The sequence below is a fragment of the Tupaia chinensis genome, unplaced genomic scaffold (genome assembly GCF_000334495.1).
Source record: "Tupaia chinensis unplaced genomic scaffold, TupChi_1.0 Scaffold000101_1, whole genome shotgun sequence".
NCBI classification, from domain to species: Eukaryota; Metazoa; Chordata; class Mammalia; order Scandentia; family Tupaiidae; genus Tupaia; species Tupaia belangeri.
This window is the reverse complement of record NW_006159565.1, coordinates 3,484,309-3,506,619: the sequence shown is the minus strand read 5'-3', so window position 1 is coordinate 3,506,619 and position 22,311 is coordinate 3,484,309. Positions and strand designations below refer to the sequence as shown.

Sequence of the window (22,311 nt, the reverse complement as noted above, 5' to 3'; positions counted from 1 at the left end):
AAGGCATGGACCTAATGGTACCCCAAGTCTCCGGGTAGAATCAAGGTGCTTTCATCCCTGCCATAGTGTTGGCACCTAGTAGGCACTCTACAGATGAATGAGAGCGAATGAACGCATCTTGGGGGTCTACTGGTGAGGACTCTTGGATAAAAATGGTACAATCTCAACTTGAGCAAAACTGCCCAGCCAGCCTGTGGCATGGTAGTTAAGGCACTGGATCCCACATGGCCAACTGCATGGTTTGAGTCCTGGATCTGGTGGCTTGAAAAAACACGCCAGGCATGTGTGTGTATATGCTCAAATTCCTGAGAGAAAAAAGTGAAGAGAAGGGATTATGGTGTGGCCATCCCCTGGGGGGGGTACTTTCTCACATTCCTTCCCTCTCTTTCTCTGCCTCTCTCCAGTGAAAGCATGCTCCCTATATAACAAATTTAAAAAAATTAAAAATAAAAAACTGCCTATTTTGGGACCAGCAGTTGTAATTGCTATGTCGCAGTTCGAGTCCCATAGCCAGTGGCTTAAACTCATGCCAGGTGTGTATGGGTGTGTGTCCAAGATCCTCAGAGAAGAATAGAGAAGAAGGGATTGTGGCGTGGCCATCCCCCCTTGGGGGTGATTTCTTATTTTCTGTCTCTCCGTCTCTGTCTGTCTGGCGAGAGCACATGCCCTATAGCAAAAACCTCTCAAACAACAACAACAACAACAAAAAAAAAACAAAAACAACTGCCTATTTTGTTTATTTTGCCTGACATCATTGAAAAGCCCAAGGGTTAGATACCTCCAGGCATGGCTCAATCCAAACTGGCAGACAGTTGCTGGGAGTCTGTCTCTTTCCTTCTCTCAGAGCTGCCTCTGCTACCATGCCTTCCTTCCAGGTGGGTTCTCCACAGGTGGTGGCAAAGATGGCTGCCAGTTGGCTCAGGTCCTCCAAGGGGAGCAGTCTTCTCAGAGAAGGAGCTGGTGTGACCTGAGCAGCTGAGGAGGTCACAGGCCGACCTTCCCTCCCCACTACTGTGGGGGGCCAAGTACACCCTGAGAAGTTCTTCGAGAACTGACCAAACAAAATGGAGCCCTTGGGAAGCTCTTGAGGCCATGGGCTCCCTCACAAAAGGGAGGCAAAGCTTTACTGTGTCTCCTTGGACCCTGAACGGTTTAGGGGAGAGGGCAGCTCAGAGTCAGGCTGTGCCAGGAACGGTACCTTCTGTCCCTTCTCTCTCTGTCATTTGAAAGGAGTGGCTGGAACTCTGAGGAAAGGGGCAGAAGTATGGAGAGACAGGATGTGGTACTGACAGACATTCTCTCGGGCCATGATAAGATAAGAACTGTGTGAGCTTACCAGGCCCCTCCCCGTCGCCCCCAATGGTACAGACTTCCTGTCTTCCTCAGGCTGGAGACTGGGCACCCCAGGCCTCTGCAAGGACAATGCTGGGGTCGATGCTGCCCTCATCCTCTTCCCCTCCCTGGTGCTACAGGCTGCTGTTTTTTAAAGGCATAGGAATGAATCCTGAGTTTTCTCTGAAATCTGCTCGGGTTGAAATGTGTTTATGTTCTTCATGCCTTTGAGGTGCTCACTGTTTAGTAAAGCAGGTTTTAAGGAAGGGTTTGAGTACTTTGAGTTCATGAATTTAAGTTTTAAAATAAAGGCAGAAAGAGAACGTGAAGGCATTGAACAAAGGAAGCAAATATAACTACAAAGTGAGGGAAGTGTTAATCCATGCTAGTTTCTCTATATGGTCATTATATTTAACCCAGAGCTTCCTAGTAGGCTGAGTAAAAAGGGAAATAGGGTGTTTACGAATTCTTTTTATTATAAAAATAGAAATGTACCAGTTTTTTCCAACGTTTCCTTAGCATTAAGTTCTAAAAGAAATATATCATGTGGGATATTTTATAGAACAAAATGTGGGTAGTGGTATTTTTAACGATGTTACTACATATGTATATTTCCCCTCCTACTTCCTGTAACATTCCTCGTTATCACCCTCAATAAAGGGTGAGGGCAAAAACACGAGGTTTAAGTATTAACATCTCAGTTCCCTGGAATAGGCAATACCATATGTGCCCAAATATAAAGCAAACATAAAAATAAGATAATCCCTCATTTTCTCAGTATAAAAAAAAAAATCCCTCAAAAAAGGTTTTTGGCCATTTCAATATATTTAGTGATATAGATAAAATAGTCTTACATACTCCATTCAATGTCATACTTTAATTACACACATTTAAAATCACATATTATATAAAACAACATATTTAGAAATATTGTACTTTTCCATTCACATTTAAAAAAAATAACTTTTTAAAAATGGGGGGTAATTAAAAAAATTTTTCTTTCTTTCGTGACAGAGATATAAAGAAAAGGACAAGCAGTATAGACAGAGTCTCACGCTACAATTCCCCTCCTCCTGCCCCTCTCTGCTTTCCAGCCTGCCAGGATTGTGAGCACACATGCCTGGGATGTACAGGTCAGCCAGAGATCTGAGCCCAGGGTCTTCCACATGGATCCAACACTGCAAAACAGAGCTACCACTGCCCAAGAAAACAATAGCATCCTAGTGGCTTTTTGTGTCATCTTGTACAATTTTCAGAGAACAACAGCTTCACTTTCAGCTAATGCTGTCACCTTTTGAATCGGTGTAGAATATTTACACTAGAAAGAAAGCCAAGCCCCAAATACCCCTTTTTCTGGCTTTCAAGCAATCCTCCTACCCACCCCCCCCATTTCTCCAATACTTGTGGTCAGCTATCAGACCTATCATACAGCTTTTAAAAATGACCTTTAAAAGCTGTCAAACATTTGCAGCGGGGAGGTCATTCCGTTGGGAATCGTGATTAAATTCCATGGACTCCTTTATTCCTTATTTAAACAGGTGGCTCTCTAATCATCTAAACCCAGAATTGATTGAGGTCATTCCCTGCCAACGTGTTCTCCCCAAGCAGTACTTTGTGGTTCAAGATACATAATTGAGAGAACGCCCTGTAATACAAGAATCTTTGACAGGGCAGGGTGACGTTCAGGCATTTGTCGTAGGTCTGCCTCTGGTGGCCCAGTGTTGGCCGTTCTGACAGTAAAACAGCCAGTCCTGGAGCTCACCAGGAAATGCGTGGGCCTTCGGAGGAGGGAGGCTTCCCGAGCTGACAGAGGGCCAAACATGCTTTGCTGGGTGCCTGATCTGGAGTAGGTGCTTAAATTCCTGGGCCTTGGTTTTCATATGGGCAAAATAAGGGGTTTACATTAGATTCGAGAGGAGTTTGGGAGTATAGGGAAGCCAAGCGGACGTCTCCGTGTATCTGGGGTAAGGTGGGTCTGGTGCCTTCACTTCATCCCCAGATCAATAGAGTAATTCTGCTTTGATCTATTTCATGTAAAAGGATGCCAAGTCAAAATTTTCTTTCAAGTAAAGATCCTCATTTTTTTTTTTTTAATTAAAAAGGAAGAAAAAGAGAGGAGCAGGTCATTTTTGAGATCCGTCTGCTCTGAAGTTCTTGGACTTCCAAGTCTTCGGGTTGTGGTTGAGTCTTCCCAGGGATGACTGATAGAGATGGATGTGCCCCGTGGTTCTGGGTAGTCACCGCTGGGAGCTGGAGCATATGCCGCATGGAGATGTAGACAGTACAGAGCCCACCATGAAGTCTCACCCAGCTGGAATCCCCTCATCCTAGCCAACTGCTGAGAACTATATGAGGGTAAAGCAAACGAGAAAGCAGTGGTTCTCAAACTTTGCCATGAATTGGGATCATTAAACAATTCTAATGTCCAGGCCAACATCCCATGTTAGTGAAATCAAACTCTCTCTGGTGGAGTAACCCACACGTCTGTAACGCATACATGTCCCCATGTAAGTCTAATGTGATATCAATTTTAAGAATAGGGACCAGCAGTTAGTGTAATGGCTATGTTGCTGGACTCACATGTAGTCAACCATGGTTTGAGTTCCCAGACCCGGTGGCAGAAACTCATGCCAGGCGCGTGCGCTTGTGTGCCCAAGATCCCGAGAGGAGAATGGAGGAGAAGGGATTTCGGCATGGCCATTCCCATGGGGGGTGGTGATTTCTCGCTTTCTGTCTCTCTGTCTCTCTCTGTCTGGTGAGCACATGTGTCCTATAACAAAAACCTCTCAAAAAAAAAAAAAAAAAAAAAAAAAAAAAAAAAGAATAAATTGCACGGGCATAGCCCCAGTGGAAAACTATGTGATGATTCCTCAAAAAAAAAAAAAAAAGCAAATTTAAAAATAGAATTATTGGGTCATTGGGAAATTCATGATGCACTTTTGCATAGAAGAACACGTCATGATGACTTTCCTGACAACTTGATGGCACATGATTCCAGCAATTCTACTTTGGGCTATGTGCCCCAAAGAATGGAAAATAGGGCCTTGATGTGACATCCGCATACTCAGGTTCACAGCAGTGCTATTTAGAATAGCCAAAATGTGGAAGCCATCCAAATGTCTGTCAACTGAAAGAGGAAGAATCAGTAAAAGCTGGGATATCCCTGCAATGGAATATTATTCAGCTTCCAAAAAGGAGAGAAATTCTGATCCAAGTTATGGCATGGGTGATCATGGAAGACATCGTGCTAAGTGAAATAAGCCAGTCACAGGACAAACACTGACTTTACTTATAGGAGGCATATTCACAGAGACAGAAAGTAGAATGGTGGTTGCCAGGGACTGGGTGGAGGGGGATATTGGGAAACAACATTGACATAGTGGAATGGATGCAGAGTTTCTGTTTTGCAAGCTGAAGTAGTTCTGGAAATTGGTGGCAGGACAATACGAACACACAGGGGGCCCTCCAGATCTGTAGATCCTGCCTCTGCCGATTCAGCCGACTGTGGTTGGAAAACACGATGCTGCTAGTGACACGAACGACACAGTTAGGCCTACGACAGGTCCATTCCGTACTGAACATTGTGTGGACTTCATTCTTGTCATTCTTCCCTACAATACAGTAGAACAACTATTTTCCACAGCGTTTATGTTGTATTAGGCATGCTAAGTAACCTAGAGGTGATTTAAAGCGTATGAGAGGATGAGTGTACGTTATTCACCAACACGAGGTTATCTTACATTTTTAGGGACTTGAGTATCCATGGATTTTAGTCTCTGTGAGGGGTGTGGGTGGTGGTGGTGTGGTGGTGGTCCTGGAACCAATCCACAGTGGATACCAAAGGACAAGTGAACACTGCTATCTTATACCCTTAGAGATGGTTAGGCCGGGCCAGCCAGTGGTGTGGTGGTTAAGCTGGATTTTGCATAGCCAACTTCATGGTTCAAGTCTCAGACCCGGTGGCTTGAAAAACACGCTGGGCGTATGTGCATGCTTGTCCAGAATCCCAAGAGGAAGATGGAGGAGAACAGGTTGAAGTGTGGCCCTCCTTCCTGCAGTGGAACCAGAGCGAAATCTGCAGGCATTTTGTGTGTGTGTTGGGGTGTGGGGGGGTGATTTCTCCCTTTCCCTCTCTCTGTCTTTCGGTGGTGACTACACTAAACTAAAAAAAAACTAAAAAAAAAAAAAATAAATCTACACTATTCTAAAAAAAAACTAAAAAAAAAAAAAATAAATAAAACTAAACTAAAAAAAAAATAATAATAAAATTTAAATAAGCAAATAAATAAATGGTTAGGCTGTTGGCCTGCGGCCTAGAACATGGGCATTTCCTCAGAGCTGGTTAGAAATAGTGTCTAAGGCCCATTCCAGACCTGCTGAATCAGAACCAGTAGTTAAAGCGGCTGGATCCCAAATGGCCAACCCAAATAGACGTTTGAATCTTGGGCTCCACAACCTGAGAAGTGTGTGTGTGTGTGTGTGTGTGTGTGTGTGCACGCGCGTGCGTGAGCATATGCCCAAAATCTCAAGAGGAGAATGGAGGAGAAGGGATTGTGATGTGGCCATTGCCCTGGGGGGTGCCTTTTCACTTTCTCTCTGTCTCTCTCCAAGAAGCGCATGTACCCTACCGAAGAAAAAGATGAAGTGTATTTATTAGATAGGATAGCAGCCAGCAGGTGGTATGGTGGTTAAAGTGCTGGATTCCCACATGGCTGACTGTGGTTCGATTCCTGGACCTGACAGTTTGCTTTCTCACTTTGCTTCTTTCTCTTTCTCTCTGATCAAATTTAAAAAAATAATAATGATGAATAAAGTTAAATAAAATAATTATTTAAAAAGAATATGACATAGGACAATTTGAGTCAGGATTCTCTATTACTGGTAGCCCAAGGTTTCTCAAACTTGACATCGTTGACCTTCGGGGCCAGGTAGTTCTTCGGTGTGGAAACCATCTTGTGCATTGCAGGGTGTTTAGTGGCATTGTTGGCCTCTACCCACCAGGTTCCAATAGCACCCCCACCCCCAGCTGTGACAAGTAAAAAGGTGTCTAGACATTGCCACATGTTCCAGGGGGAGCCTAATCTCCTGAATAAGAAGCCATGTTGCAGCCAAAGATATCCAAAGAATACAGAGACCTTTCACTGTGATCTCTCCTGCTGCTACTGGGGTCCTTAGGCTCATCAAAATCGCTGCCCCGTAGCAGTTCTCAAGGGCCGAAGTGAGAGCCAGTGTGTGAGAAAAACAAACACACTCGAGGTGTTCCTAATCATTACCCGGCTTTGATGCTGCTGGTGCTTTGATAACCGTGTTGTTGTTTCCATTTATTCTTAGCAGGTTTAATAGCAGAGATGTTTAACTTCACAGGAATCCAACATAGATAGTGAGTGGAATTTTCCCTCTGCAAAGTTCCCGTGGCCAGCGACACTTTCAGGCTGTTTCTCGTTCAGAAATGCTAGACTAGTACCAGCCCAGCCCTGAGCTGGGTCAAGACCTTGATTCACCTTCCTGTAAAACTGAGGGTGCTCAGGAGTTGACCTCTTAGCCCTGGCATTGAACGTTCTTCTTTCTGGTCTTTAGGAAACATATTTTCTCAGATGAACAGCGATCCTCATGTTCAGCTGCTGAAGAGAGAGACCATTATGTAACAATGTATTAGCACAGGGTAGTGGTAACTCAACTGGACTCACATGGGAAGGTCCTGGGTTTGCATCCAGAGCTGTCCTTGTGCACGCCGGGTGCATACCTGTGCTCGTGACCTGGGGCTGGCTGAGACGGGTGGATTGTTGCATGAGGACCCTGTTGGAAGTTCCTCTCCCTCTGTCTTTGAAATCCATAACATTAAGATATTTTCACGGCTCACACATCTCTGTATCCGAAACCCACAGCACCGGGGGTCTCCAAACAACCTCTTTTGCCTTATGTTCCCTTCCTAGAGTCTGCCGACACGTTGAGACCACTTTCCTTGGGAGCCCCTGAGTGCTAAAATCAGAGCCTTCGCAGTCACCTCTTCTTGCAGAGTTTGGTTTCATTCAAAGTGCTACAAAACACCCCCTGGGCAAGGACACTTACAAGAGGAGATCAACTTTACAGAGAGGTCTGGAGGAGAATGGCGAGGATGGGGACAGGAGGGGGGACAGGTGGAAGGGGTCATTTATATTGTCTGGTGTTTATTACATGCCAGGTTCAGTTCCTAGTATGGGGCTGAGGGTAGGGTGGGGAGCAGCAGCGACCAGGGAGCCCACCCCCCATGGAGAGTATGTGGTGGACATTGACTTGCTTTTCTAACATCGTACATATCATGGGATGGGATACAATCCCAGTAATGTGGTAACTGTCCTGATTTTTGTCCCCCATCCCTCCCCCTATAGCCCCTGTGTTGAAGGGTAAGGCTTTGACTCTCTCTGAACCCAGAGTAAGGCCACCTCAGACCATGATTTTTGTCTTAGGAGCTGGCATATTACAATTTCAACCGCAGAAGGCTTTGGTTGGCAGCGTCTAGGGTAAGAGAGCTCTGTGTTCCTTTCGGGGAGGGGAGTTAAGCTGGGGATGGAGCTGGTATGCAAAGGAAGGCTGAGTCAAGAGACATACAGGAGCAAAAAGCTAAGAAAGAGAAACAATAGCTGTGTGACCCAGCAATCCCACTACCAGATGCACATCCAAAGGAAAGGTAGTAAATACGTCGTAAATATCGCAAATACGTCTGTACCCAACATTCATTGCAGCACTGTTTACAACAGCCAAGATGTGGATAAGTGTCTGTCGGCAGATGAATTGATTTTTTAAAATGGTGCGCGCGCGCGCACACACACACACACACACACACACACACACCAGAATACTATGCAGCCATTGAAAAAGTCAAAATTCTGTCATATGAAGTTAAGCAAAATAAGCCAGGCACAGAAAGAGAAATACCATATGTTTTCCCTCATATGAAATTGAAAAAAAAAAAACTCATAGATGTAGAAAGATAAAAATGATGACTAGAGGCCGAGAAGGATGGGGAGAAAGGGAGAGGAATGTTGATTCATGGAAACAATATGACAGATGGGTAAGAAGAACCATTTCCAGTGTTGTAAGTACAGTGGGGAGAATTTTACTAACTATAACTCACTATGTAATCCAAAGTAACGAAAAGGATTTTGATGTTCCCAGAAACTAATGCCAGATGATTGGGGTGATGGGCATTTCGATTACCCATTACCCATATTGATTAATAGTTATTAATTTTTATACATTGTCTTGTACTGAAAAATCACATCATATCCCCACAAAAAAAGATAATTATCATCTTAATAAAAACGTTTTCCTTAAAAAATAAGTTGCAGGGAAATCAAGCTAAAGCCTTGATCAAACCATACCTGATCTACCTCTGGACATTTTGATAACACAGGTTAACAAAACCTCCGTGTTACCGTAAGCTGATTTGAACTGAACTTTATATTACTCGCATCAGAAACTGTCCAAACTGACACCGAATTGGCTAGCAGGAAGAGAATGCTGCAGTGAGCAAACTTTGAATGTGGGGTCAGCTGAGAAGAGCCATTCAGGCAGTGACAACAAGGTCATTAATCCAACCAGGAAGATGGCGAACGTCTTCAGCAGAATGGCTGGTTCTACTGGGATACAGATGTTATGCTTCCACGGCCCTGACATTTTTTTCTCTTATAGGAAATATTTGGGGTGTTGTTCCCTCTGGCAGTCTTTATTAAGGTGGGGGAAGGCAGCCTAGGTGAGAATGGAGAGGGATGAAAAGAAGGTTAGCTAACCCTCCATGCCCTGTAGCCTCAAGTGACTAGAAATTGATAAGTAAGTCCTGCTGGGTTGGGCATTTGATCTGGCTAAACTTAGAACACAGGCAGCAAATATGTCACTTTATAAGAGAAAAGGTTCGGGCCCTGGAAATAGATAACCGCCAGTTCCCTAGGCCTCACTCGAACACCTCATCTTAAGGGTGTCAAGCTTGCTAGAGGGACAACTTATTGAAAAATGCAGCTGGGGTACAGGTGGAGGCACTTCAGGGGTGAAAAGAGATGCCCCTGTCTGCAGGGCAGTGGGCAAAGGGCAGAGGCCAGCTGTCTGCTAAATAATTCTTACCTGAGGAGGGGCCAGCAGGTGGCGTGGTGGATAGAGGTGCTGGATTCCCACGTGGCTGACCACGGTTCAAGTCCTGGATCTGGTGCCTTGATTTCTCGCTTTCCCTTTCTCTTTCTCTCTGGTCAAATTTAAAAATAATAATAACAAATGGAATTAAATAAATAAATAATTCTTTAAAAAAGAAAGAATTCTTATCTGAGGAGAGTTGCGACCCAGCAATCCCACTACCAGATGCACATCCAAAGGAAAGGTAGTAAATACGTCGTAAATATCGCAAATACGTCTGTACCCAACATTCATTGCAGCACTGTTTACAACAGCCAAGATGTGGATAAGTGTCTGTCGGCAGATGAATTGATTTTTTAAAATGGTGCGCGCGCGCGCACACACACACACACACACACACACACACACCAGAATACTATGCAGCCATTGAAAAAGTCAAAATTCTGTCATATGAAGTTAAGCAAAATAAGCCAGGCACAGAAAGAGAAATACCATATGTTTTCCCTCATATGAAATTGAAAAAAAAAAAACTCATAGATGTAGAAAGATAAAAATGATGACTAGAGGCCGAGAAGGATGGGGAGAAAGGGAGAGGAATGTTGATTCATGGAAACAATATGACAGATGGGTAAGAAGAACCATTTCCAGTGTTGTAAGTACAGTGGGGAGAATTTTACTAACTATAACTCACTATGTAATCCAAAGTAACGAAAAGGATTTTGATGTTCCCAGAAACTAATGCCAGATGATTGGGGTGATGGGCATTTCGATTACCCATTACCCATATTGATTAATAGTTATTAATTTTTATACATTGTCTTGTACTGAAAAATCACATCATATCCCCACAAAAAAAGATAATTATCATCTTAATAAAAACGTTTTCCTTAAAAAATAAGTTGCAGGGAAATCAAGCTAAAGCCTTGATCAAACCATACCTGATCTACCTCTGGACATTTTGATAACACAGGTTAACAAAACCTCCGTGTTACCGTAAGCTGATTTGAACTGAACTTTATATTACTCGCATCAGAAACTGTCCAAACTGACACCGAATTGGCTAGCAGGAAGAGAATGCTGCAGTGAGCAAACTTTGAATGTGGGGTCAGCTGAGAAGAGCCATTCAGGCAGTGACAACAAGGTCATTAATCCAACCAGGAAGATGGCGAACGTCTTCAGCAGAATGGCTGGTTCTACTGGGATACAGATGTTATGCTTCCACGGCCCTGACATTTGGAGCTCTTATAGGAAATATTTGGGGTGTTGTTCCCTCTGGCAGTCTTTATTAAGGTGGGGGAAGGCAGCCTAGGTGAGAATGGAGAGGGATGAAAAGAAGGTTAGCTAACCCTCCATGCCCTGTAGCCTCAAGTGACTAGAAATTGATAAGTAAGTCCTGCTGGGTTGGGCATTTGATCTGGCTAAACTTAGAACACAGGCAGCAAATATGTCACTTTATAAGAGAAAAGGTTCGGGCCCTGGAAATAGATAACCGCCAGTTCCCTAGGCCTCACTCGAACACCTCATCTTAAGGGTGTCAAGCTTGCTAGAGGGACAACTTATTGAAAAATGCAGCTGGGGTACAGGTGGAGGCACTTCAGGGGTGAAAAGAGATGCCCCTGTCTGCAGGGCAGTGGGCAAAGGGCAGAGGCCAGCTGTCTGCTAAATAATTCTTACCTGAGGAGGGGCCAGCAGGTGGCGTGGTGGATAGAGGTGCTGGATTCCCACGTGGCTGACCACGGTTCAAGTCCTGGATCTGGTGCCTTGATTTCTCGCTTTCCCTTTCTCTTTCTCTCTGGTCAAATTTAAAAATAATAATAACAAATGGAATTAAATAAATAAATAATTCTTTAAAAAAGAAAGAATTCTTATCTGAGGAGAGTCGGAAAGACTGAAGGACATAAAAGCATTGAAAATTGTTATGGACACTGGGGGCAAAGCGGGAGGAGAGTGGGAGAGGGGAAGAGTGGAAGAAAATTTTGAAAAATATGGGGGAAAAAATAGAGAGGTAAGACATATGTGGGACACAGATATGGTTTATTACCTGTTGATGATGACATGTATAGTATTCTCCACTGGACTGACTGAGGTGTGTATCATGCTGCGTAAGGTCTCTTTACAATCTAAATGATGTATAGTGATTGAATATATAAATAATAATAATGACAATATATATAAAAAAGAATTCTTACTTGAAGAATTCGCCAGCTCTAAGTGGCAGCCTGTGGACCTGAACAACAGAAGCTTGTTAAATTCTATACATATCTATCCATCTCTATCATCTGTATCTATATCTATCTGTCTATCTATCTATCTATCTATCTATCTATCTATCTATCTATCTATCTACCTACCTACCTACTTATCTATTTGAGAGAGAGAGTTTTGCCATAGGGTACATGCACTCACTAGAGAGACAGAAAGTGAGAAATCACCTTCTTCCCCCTGCCAGGGAATATGGCCACGCCGCGATTTCTTCCCCTTCATTCTCCTCTCACGATTTAAAACAGGCATGCACATGTGCCCGGCGTGAGTTTCAAGCTGCTGGGGCCGGGACCTGAACTGCAGTGGGCCATGTGGGACATTCTTAATGGAACTGATTGGCTGCAGAGAGGCCAGAGCCCAAGATCGCCCATTCCTCAGGGCACCCCTGGAACTTGGACACCCAAGCACAGGGTGCTAAACAGTGATTCTCTTGGGAAGGCATCACGTATACTCGCTCAAATGTTAACCCGGCAGCGGAAGACGCACCAAACTCAGACCTGAGGGCTGCCATATTGCCTGACTGAGGAGCTTGCTGCCATCAGGGCGGGGATCCTCGAGCCTTCCGCTCAGCAGGATATTGTGTGTACGACTGACCGGTGACAGCTGAGTGTGTCTGCCGCTCTCCATCCCCGTGGACATTCCTATTGCAGATAGCCTTTGCTGTGTTCTTTCCAGCTTTGCTGACTAGGTGGACAGTGGTGGCATTCAGAATGTAATTCATCGGTACCAGGTCATGAGTGACCATGGTCCGTACCTCTGGACGTGATGGGGAGAATGATGCACACCCCCCGAAAAAATATGACCTGGAATCTATATCCAGTAACTGGATGGATCACAAGGTTCCACCCTTTGGAGGAGAGGGTGAATGAATCTATTCTAGTCAAATGTGGTTGTTTCTTTGTTTGTGTTTGAGAGGTTTCTGTTATAGGGCACATGTGCTAGCCAGCCAGACAGAGAGAGACAGAAAGATAGAAAGCAAGAAATCACCCCCGAGGGGAGATGGCCACACCACAGTCTCTTCTCCTCCATTCTCCTCTCAGGATCATGGGCAAGCACACGCTCCCGGCATGAGTTTAAGCCACCGGGTCCGGGACTTGAACCACAGTCGACCACATGGGAGTCCAGCGACATAGCCATTACGCCAACTGCTGGTCCCAGCCAAATGTGTTTGTTCCTGATGATTACATAAGGGAAGAGGAGAGTATGTAGGTATTTGATAGCCAAAGAGATGGCGTGTAGTGGCACGTGATAGTGACTGCTTTAATACCCATCTCCACTTCTCTGGATGCCAATTCTGATTTTGTTCAGGTCAGTTCACTTGAACTCCCAGCTTGTATGGCTTAGAGAAAGCTAACTTCGCTCTGAAACCTAGGACTGGGGCACATGGCTCCCTCATGACTGAGCCCACACTGGTGACACTGTAAAAATCTTAGAGACTGGATTGAGGCATCTGCTTAGAACTTCTGAGAGACTCAGCTCTCTCCCTTCCTTTTTCTTGAGTGGCACTGTTGGATAATGTGAGTGCTAGGGTTGTTTCATCTCCGTGAGGGAACCAATGGAGAGGAAGCCAACACGAGGAGAGAAAGCTGAAAGACTTGTGGAGAAATGGACCTGGGCCCTGGTTATACTATGTCCACTCTTACTCCTGGGTTTTGAGTTATGTAATATCATCCTTCATATTTGATCCTTAATATGTTGAATAGTTTTCTGTTAGTTGCAACCAAACAACCAACTGTTACAGAGTATGATAAAATACCCAAAGTATGGTAAGTGTGTGGGGCCGGCAGGTGGCGTGGTGGTTAAGGTGCTGGACTCCCACATGGCTGACCACGGTTCAAGTTCTGAACCTGGTGGTTTGCTTTCTCATTCTCTTTCTCTCTCTCTCTGTGATGAAATCTTAAAAAATAATAGTAACAATAATGATAAATAAAATTAAATAGATAATTCTTTTCAAAAAAAGGCATGTTAAGTGTGTTAGGTGGTTAAACGAGAAGGTGGTTAAATGAGAAGGTAAGTTAATTAGCTAAGCAAAGCAAGCCATTTCTTTAAGCATTTAGGGTAGAAATAGTCCAAAAGAAACCCATGGCAGTTTTTAATACTAAGCATGCCCTGTTCATGGGAATGTCTTTGACACATCTGTGGCCACCCTTACCCTTCTCTTTGTCCTCCAGGTGGGAATGGATGGACGTGTCCAATGCAGGGCAGAGCATGTGGCACTGGAAAATCCCCAGTAGTGTTGGATGATGGGAGGAAGCCTGCCATCTGTTGTTGCCCAGGACCTTGGTGGGCTGAGGGAGCTCCCCAGTGTCCACTCACACCAGAGCAGCCGGGCATCTGCTAACTGTCCCCTCCCTCTTCCTGCTTCAGGACATGGATCACATGTCTCCTAGGCTGAGAGCCTTCCTCTCTGAACCGATTGGAGAAAAAGATGTTGGCTGGGTGGATGGGATTAGCCGAGAACTCGCCATCAATTTGGTCACCAAAGGTTTCAATAAGGTAATTCATGTCTTCTCCCATGTCTTCCTAACCTCACTCCTTCAGCCCTGCCAGATGGCAGTCTCTGCCACGTGTCCCTGTCAGGGGCCATCCAAGAACAAAGCTGCCACTTGGCAGGGTGCCACATGCCTCAGCGCACTGACCCCACGTGCTCAAGCAGCCTCAAGGGCCTGTAGGTGACGGCTAATGGATTGCCTCAGCCTGGAGCTGCTGGGCTGCTATGACTGGCTCGCTGTTACAACATTGAGGTCGGCAGATGGGAACGGGCCGCAGGGCAAAGCTGTCAGGGTGGATGATTTGGGTACAAGTCCCCACACCCATGGAGGGACTGGAGGAATCTCGCATGCCTACGTCAGGACACCAACCTAGCAACGGCAGGTGGAAAAATGGCTGCCGGATGTCTATGCCCAGTAAGGGGATGTGAGTTACTCTAAGTCATTGTTCCAGCACAGCAATGACCTCAAGGATATCCAGTGAAATCTGGACATTCTTTTCTATGTAATTATTATTATTTTAAAACTTATTTTATTTAACTTTATTTATTTATTTTAATTTGACCAGAGAGGGACAGAGTGAGAGGGAGAAAGTGAGAAGCAAACCGTCAAGTCTGGGACTCGAACCACAGTTTGAGTGTGGGAGTCCAGTACCCTTAACCACCACGCCACCTGCTGGCCTTGTAATTATTTACTTTTATGGGGCTATTAGAAAGGTGCTTGGAAGTGCAGGAAAGGATAGGAGACAGGCCCAAAGAAAACCAAGTCAGGGAATACAGATCAAGGAAGCTGGATGCTCACACGGCATTGCTCGCCCAGGCCAGAGAGGTGTTGATACGGAGCAACTGCAGCCCATCCCCTTCAGTTCAAAGTTGGTCTACACCACCAGGCTGGAAAGTATTCCAGAGTCACCCACAAAGGCGGGGACTGCTACACACACAGTTGATAATTCCGTTTGATTTGCACCTGCGTGAACTATTGGGTGTGGTTTTCTGGTTGCTATGCTGCTCTGCACCAGTCGTTAAATATTCTGAATATCACCCTGACCCGCTGGCTAATTTACTATCTGAGAGGTGCTACTGCAGAGAACAGGGCTCCACGACTGTGGGAGATTGGACTCTTTCTGCCCAGATAAAGGCAATGGGTCCATTCCCAAGCAGGTAGTGACACAAGTCTGATTAGGGGAGATGTTTTAAATTAAAATGATTGTTCCTTTTACTTTTTTTTTTTCTCTTTGCTAAAGCATGTGAACTCACTGGAGAAAGAGAGAGTGAGAGAGAGAGGGGGAAAGTGAGAAAGCAACCCCCCCATGGGGCATGATCACACCTTAATTTCTTCTCCTCCATTTCTTTCTCTTTTCAGTATTTTAGGCACACACTCAAGCCAGCAGGTCCAGGACTCGAACTACACAGTTGGCCATGTTGGATCCAGTGCTTTAACCACCACACCACTGGCTGGCCTTTCTTTCACTTTCCTATAGTGGTGTAGCATACATTGATAAGAAGGGTGCAGCTAAATGAATTTTTACACACACACACACACACACACACATACACACCCATGTACCTATCACTTAGATCCAGTGACTGGACGTGTCCAACATTCTAGATGGTTCTCTCATGCCTCTTTCCTGGCCATGCCATCCTCTAGCTCCAGTAGTAGCCACTATCCCAACCCCTACCCTCGTTTTAATTTTTTCATAATCGTGGAGTCTTGTTATTGTTGTTTTTCACTAGACTCGTCATTTAAAAATATATTTATTGGGGTCAGAAAGTGGCATGGTGATGAAGGCTCTGGATTCCCACATGGCCAACTGCTATTTGAGCCCTGGACCTGGTGCCTTACTTTCTCACTTTCCCTCTCTCACTGGTCAAATTAAAAACAGTAATAATAATGAATAAAAGTAAATAAATGTTATTTTAAAATATATTTATTAAGGTATGATTCACATACAGTAAATTTCCATCTTTCCTAGTATGAGCGTCTATGAGTTTTGACAAATGGAATCATGTAGCCACTTCTGTAATCAAGACAGAATGATCCCATCACTCCCGGCATTCATTCCTCTGTGCTCTTCATAGTCACCCTCCTCAGTTCCGGGCAGCCGCTGTGTGCTCCATCCCCACAGTTTGCCTTTTCCAATTAAACTGCGTTTTAAATGAGGATTATAGGCTGGGATGATAGATGCGTTTAAGATAAAGGAATGAATGAAGAACGGAAAAGTTTCAGCATCCAAGCACTCGCCTACATAGAGTCAGGGCTGGAGTCTGGCTCACCCGCGTGCAGCCTGGTCCCTGGGTTGTGTCCTAATGTTCATGCCTTCCTGGCTAGCTCAGTAACCAGTGTGCCAGCCTAGGCCCTATACATTCCTAGAGTCACAAATTCTGGGCACTGTCCTTGGGAATGTCACTGTCATCCTTTGCTTTGAGCCTCCTCCACCTGCAAGTGAGATGAGGGCCACTTTCTCCACTTGACTAAAGAGGAGAGAGGCTCCTGGGGTCGGCACATTGACTGAGGTCCTGAGTGAGAATGGCCGTGGCTTGTACTACCATAAACGGTAATACAGGACGGGCCAGCCATGCTGCAGTGTTTTAAGGCACTGGATTCCACACGTACGACTTCATGGTTTGAGTGTTGGACCCAGTGGATTGGAAACATGTCAGGTGTGTATGTGTGTGTGCCCAAAGTTCTGAGAAGAGAATGGACGAGGAGGAATTACAGCATAGCCATCCCCCTTGAAGGGTTCTCTTTCTCTCTCTTATCTCTCTCCAGTAAGCGCATGTGCCTTGTGGAAAAAAAAAAAAAAAACACATAAAGAAGGATTAGCAGGTAGCATGGAGGTTGGGGTGGCTGGATGCTATATTGCTAGCCGGGTGTTTTGGCTCCTGTTCCTGATAGCTGGAGGATCATGCCATGCACACGTGCATATTTGCCTCGAATTTGGAGAGAAGAATGGAAGGGAGGGGATTACAGTGTGGCTGTTTCTCCTGGGGGGTTTATTTCTCTGTCTATTGGCCAGTGCGCAAGTCCTATAGCAAACTACAAAAACAAAACAAAACAAGAACTACACAAGAAGATCCAGGCCCCATGGTTGTGCCCAGCATGGAGGAAGTATACATACATTTATCTCAGGTAACTGTCAAGAAGAAATTCTATGAGAACCCAGTCATGATGGCGTGTGCTACTAAGACACTGAGCCCAAGGGAGGCCTTGGAGCAACCCCTCATCTAACAGAAGGGCTTGGCTCATGGCAAGTGCCCGTGGCTCCAGCAACTCAGCAGGCAAGTCTTATCAACACAGCAAGACCCCACCGTGAAAAAAGAAAAAAATCCTGCCAGGTTACATAATTCCATTTCGTTTTTACCAGCGGGGAAACTGAGGCCTGGAGAGGCCACATGTGACTTGCTCAAGGGGTGGATGACAGAGATGAAAACTGAATAGAGGCAGAGTCCAAGTCTGGAACTAAGCCACAGCACCCGATGCCTCTAAAACTGATGTGTGGAAGGTGCTTCTCATGCCGCCTCCATCACGTCACCTACCTGCCAGGCTGTGCTCGCTCTTACACCTCTGGGCCTGCTGTCGCCCTCCTACCCTCCTACCCTCCTGTCTAGACTCCCTGCATCCCAGGGCTTCTCATCTCTTCTCAAGACACTTTGTTGCACTTGGTGGAGAGGAGCAGAGGCTGAGGTCCAGACTGGAGGCTCCATGTGGCCAGCCACTGCCTCCCACATGTCCCCAGGACTCCAGGACAGAGCCAGCTCTTGCCTGCCCACCTTGCTGGCCCTGGGCCCCACACAACCTGACATTCCTGAAGGAACTAGCCACATAAAACTGGATATGTTTTTCTGTATAGAGTTGCCAGATAAAATAGAAGGGCCCCAGTTTAATATGAATTTTAGAGAAATAGTTTTTTTAGCATGGGGGGGGGTCTTTGAAAAGTTCATGGAAATATGTATTTTGAAAAACTGTATGAGTGTCCCTTTTTTTAATGCCAAAATAAACTCATACTTTCATTTGATCTTTTTTCTTTTTTTGGAGAGTTGGTTTTTTTTTTTTTTTTTTTTTTTTTTGGCTATAGGGTGCATGCACTCGCCAGACAGAGAGACAGAGAGACAGAAAGCAAGAAATCACCTCCCAGGGGGGATGACCACACCACAATCTCTTCTCCTCCATTCTCCTCTCGGGATCTTGGGCACGCATGCACACATGCTGGGTGTGAGTTGAAGCCACCGGGTCTGGGACGTGAACCGTGGTCAACTACATGGGAGTCCAGCAATATAGCCATTACGCTAATCGCTGGTCCCTTCATTCGATTTTTCAATGAATTTTTTAAAGTCCCTTCACGTAACCTAGGAAGCAGGGAGGGGTAGAACAAATGCCTGGCCTGGGCTGAACATTCAAAAGAAAGGCAGAGCTCTAAACCTGAGATGATGGGAGACATCGAGCTTGCAGTTTGCTGTCAGCTGTTGGAGAACACGAGGACTTCAAAGGCAACGTGCAGTGAGTGAGAGCCAGGGAGAGTTGTCATTGCACATTGGAATTTTGCAGCGATGTGAGGTTATTCCATGTAAGTGCTAAAGACTGGGGTTTGGCAGAGGGAAGTGTAAGAGGCTTGAGAGTAAGAAGCTGAAACCATTTCTCTCTGTCTGACAAGGCCAGTGTCATGGCCAAGGCTGAACTTTAGTTTGTTTTTGTTTTTATTTTGTTTTTGTTTTGTTTTGTTTTGTTTTTAGTGAGAGTTTTGCTATAGGGCACATGCTCTTCCTGGAGAAGCAGAGAGAGAGAGAGTGAGAAATCACTCCCCGAGGGAATGGCCATGCCACAGTCCCTTCTCCTCTATTCTCTCGAGATTTTGGTCATGCACACACATGTGGCCTATGTGAGTTTCAAGTCTCCAGGTCTGGGACTCAAACTATGGTTGGCCATGTCGGAGTCCAGTGCCTTAACCACTATACCACCTGCTGGTCCCAAGTCTGAACTTTTTTTTTTTTTTTTGAGAGGGTTTTGCCAACGTGCGCTCGCCAGACAGAGAGAGACAGAGAGACAGAAGGCGAGAAATCACCCCTCCCGGGGGGATGTCCACACCACAATCCTTTCTCCTCTATTCTCCTCTCGGGATCTTGGGCACGCACGCACATGCGCCCGGCGTGAGTTTTAAGCCACCGGGTCCGGGACTCGAACCACAGTCAACTACATGGGAGTCCAGCAACATAGCCATTACGCCAACTGCTGGTCCCCCAAGTCTGAACATTTTAGAGAGTGTGGACCAGGGCTAGCTTTCTGATTGGCAGAGTCCAGTGGAAAAAGAAGAATGAGGTCTGTCGCTCATGTCCGTGGGACTCTTGGGCCCCTTGCAGTGGTGCCACAAAAACGTGCTTCTCTGGGAGCCATCAGGAAGGTCAGGGTTCGGTTCCTGGATTGACCTGTTCACTCTGAGCGTGCACGTGTGTCTGTGATCCCGGCTAGGTAGGAAAGGCTGGGGCATCGAGGCAGGAGAAGCTGTTGAGGATGCTTGTCTCTCTAAAGAAAAAAAGAAAAAGAAAGGGGAAAAAGAAGAAAGACAAAAAAGAGAAAAATATGTTCTATAACTTTGCCATAGGGTGTGAACACTTGCCAGAGAGAGAGAGAGAGAAAGTGAGGAATCCGCCCTCAGGGGTTGGAGAGTGGTCACGACACAGTCCGTTCTCCTCCATCCTCCTCTCCGGATTTCAGGCTCACATGCGTATGTGCCTGGGGTGCTTCTCAAGCACTGGGTCTGGGACTTGAACCACGCAGTCAGCCATGTGAGATCTAGCCACTTAATCACTGTACCACTGGCTGGGCCCAGAAAAAAGAAGGTTTCTTTCTTCTCTTCTTTCAAGGAAGGGGCTCTGCGGCACAGCCACCACGTGTTTCTCAAGAGAAGCCGGGTCCCACATGGTGACCGAGTTCAGATCTCTGACAGGGTCAGCCTGAAACACGCTGGGCACCAGGACCTGGGCCAGAATCAGATGGGCTAGAGCCTGAAGGAAGGGGGGGCCACAGTGGGACCCACCTCGTGGAGGGCGCTCCTCTTTCACCCTCATGTGTGCGCACACGTTCCGTCATGAATAAAGACAGATAAAGACGTTTGAGGCAGGAGCAGCTGAGCTTTAAACCAAACCGGGGCTGTCACAAGCGCCAGGACCTGTGTGACAACACAGTCACACACAAGAGCCTCTGGGCCCCGTGCAGACTCAAATGGCGGCCATTTTGCAGGGTGTGGACTTGACGAGGTGAAGTCTGCCCTCGAGCCCGTCTTGCTGCTGCAGGAAGGTATGCTCCTGCCTGGCGTGGCAGAACCGCTGTGCAGGGCGGTGGGAGGGTGGGGATGTCTGCTCAGGGTTTCCCCATTTCTCTGGTGCCCTCCCTGCAGCTGCATTTTGGGGAGCTTGGCATCAAGAAGGGAGGGAGCAGTGTTTTCTTCTTGGTTAGGGACCCATTTCTGGAGCCTGCAGAGAAACCAAGAAGGCATCATGCAAGGCCCTGACGGCAGCGCACGACTCCAGCTTCCCATGGGAGTGGGGCCAAGTCCTCCGGGATGATGTGGGAGGGCAGGCCACCTCCTCCCCACACATTGGAAGATGCCAAGGCGAGATGAAGAGAGCCAAGGAGGGAGCGTCGGGTTGCACTTGGCTCTGAGGCTGCAAGACGAGGCCCTTTTCCCCCTTGCAGCATTCCTGGAAAGTTCACCAGGGGCCTGCGCCTCACATTCCCAGGCTTCCTGACTGCTGAGCCTGGTGGGGACGTGGAGGCTCTGATTACCAAGCCAGCTGATTGCCAGTGGCGTGGCCTCCGAACGAGCCTGGAGCCAGACTGCAGACGACGTGGATGTGCAATACGGGGCAGAGGGTGCAGGCATCTTAGCTTCTGTTAGTGACTCCAACTGGAGCACAGGCTGGGCGGGACACATGTGACAGTTAGACGTGTTAAAAAAGGTCTGATATCTAAGCACTGTGCGGTCCATGAGATGCTCAGAAGAGCCACTTGCTTCTTTTTAAAAATTATTTTTGTTTATCATTATTGTTATTTTATGATTTGTTACAGGGCATATGCACTCATGAGAGAGGGAAAGTGAGGAAGCAAGCCACCAGGTCCAGGACTCGAACTGCAGTTGGCCATGTGGGAGTCCAAGAGCCCTAAATACCATGACACCTGCTGGCCCAGCCACTTGCTCTTAATTATTATCATTAGTGTTTCTTTGGACAAATCTTCATGTAAGCCATAATTGTGATTATGATTATGATTTTAATTGCCAGAAGGCATGTGTGTTCACCAGATACAAAAGAGAGATAGAGATAGAGACAAAGACAGAGAAAGGAAGAGGGACAAGCCCCCTCCCCCAAGGGACTGTGTCCTACAACAATAATCTTCCATTTCTCCATCCTGTCGGGATTTGGGGCATGCATGGCACACGTATCTACCATGTTTCCCAAGCCTCTGGGGCCAGGATTTGAACTGCGGTTAGCCATGAGAGATCTGGCTCCCTGAAGCACTAGGCTACAAGGCCAGCTCAAGTACTATTATTATCAATGTTCTCTCTCTCTGGACAAAACTCCATGTCTCTTGATCCTGACATATTCACTCAGCATCTTTCACATCTGCAGCTAATAGCTCAATGAAACATCATAAATGTTCATTTTTTAAAATGTTGATATAAAAAGATCTCAGTAAAATCTGCCACTGAAAATGGGAGACTATGGGACCAGCAGTTAGCGTAATGCCTATGTCACTGGACTCTCACATAGTTGACCTCGGTTCGCATCCTGGACCCCGTGGCTTAAAACTCACGCCGGGCACTTGTGCGTGCGTGCCCAAGATCCTGAGAGGAGAATGGAGAAGGGATTGTGGCGTGACCATCCCCTCTGGGGGATGATTTCTCGGTTTCTATCTCTCTGTCTCTGTCTGTCTGGTGAGTACACGCGTTCTATGGCAAAAATCTCCCCCCCCCAAAAAAAAACCCAAAACAAACAAAAAAAAATGGGAGACTATTAGTAAAGCAAAATAAGATCATGCTAAGCAATTACATTGCTTGTATTTTATTTTAAATTTGCTCTAGGGCACATGCACTTAACAGAGAGAGAGTGTGTAAGAGAGAGGCAAAGCG

At 46.1% G+C, this 22,311-nt stretch overlaps 1 protein-coding gene across 3 annotated transcripts in view; it reads left to right on the top strand.

Annotated features, from left to right (window-relative positions):
- The window catches only part of BANF2 (BANF family member 2), a 46,924-nt gene that overhangs the window by 20,513 nt on the left and 4,100 nt on the right, over nucleotides 1–22,311 (top strand). The window contains exons 1-3 of one of the 3 annotated variants that reach the window (XM_006143646.3): nucleotides 7,324–7,426; nucleotides 7,779–7,832; nucleotides 14,065–14,193. In XM_006143646.3, coding sequence (XP_006143708.1) covers nucleotides 14,068–14,193 — 126 coding nt within the window. In that variant the 5' untranslated portion in view covers nucleotides 7,324–7,426; nucleotides 7,779–7,832; nucleotides 14,065–14,067. Of the gene's footprint in view, nucleotides 1–7,265; nucleotides 7,427–7,778; nucleotides 7,833–14,064; nucleotides 14,194–22,311 lie in introns of those variants that run through there. The other 2 variants (XM_006143645.2, XM_006143644.3) reach the window with 2 other exon arrangements.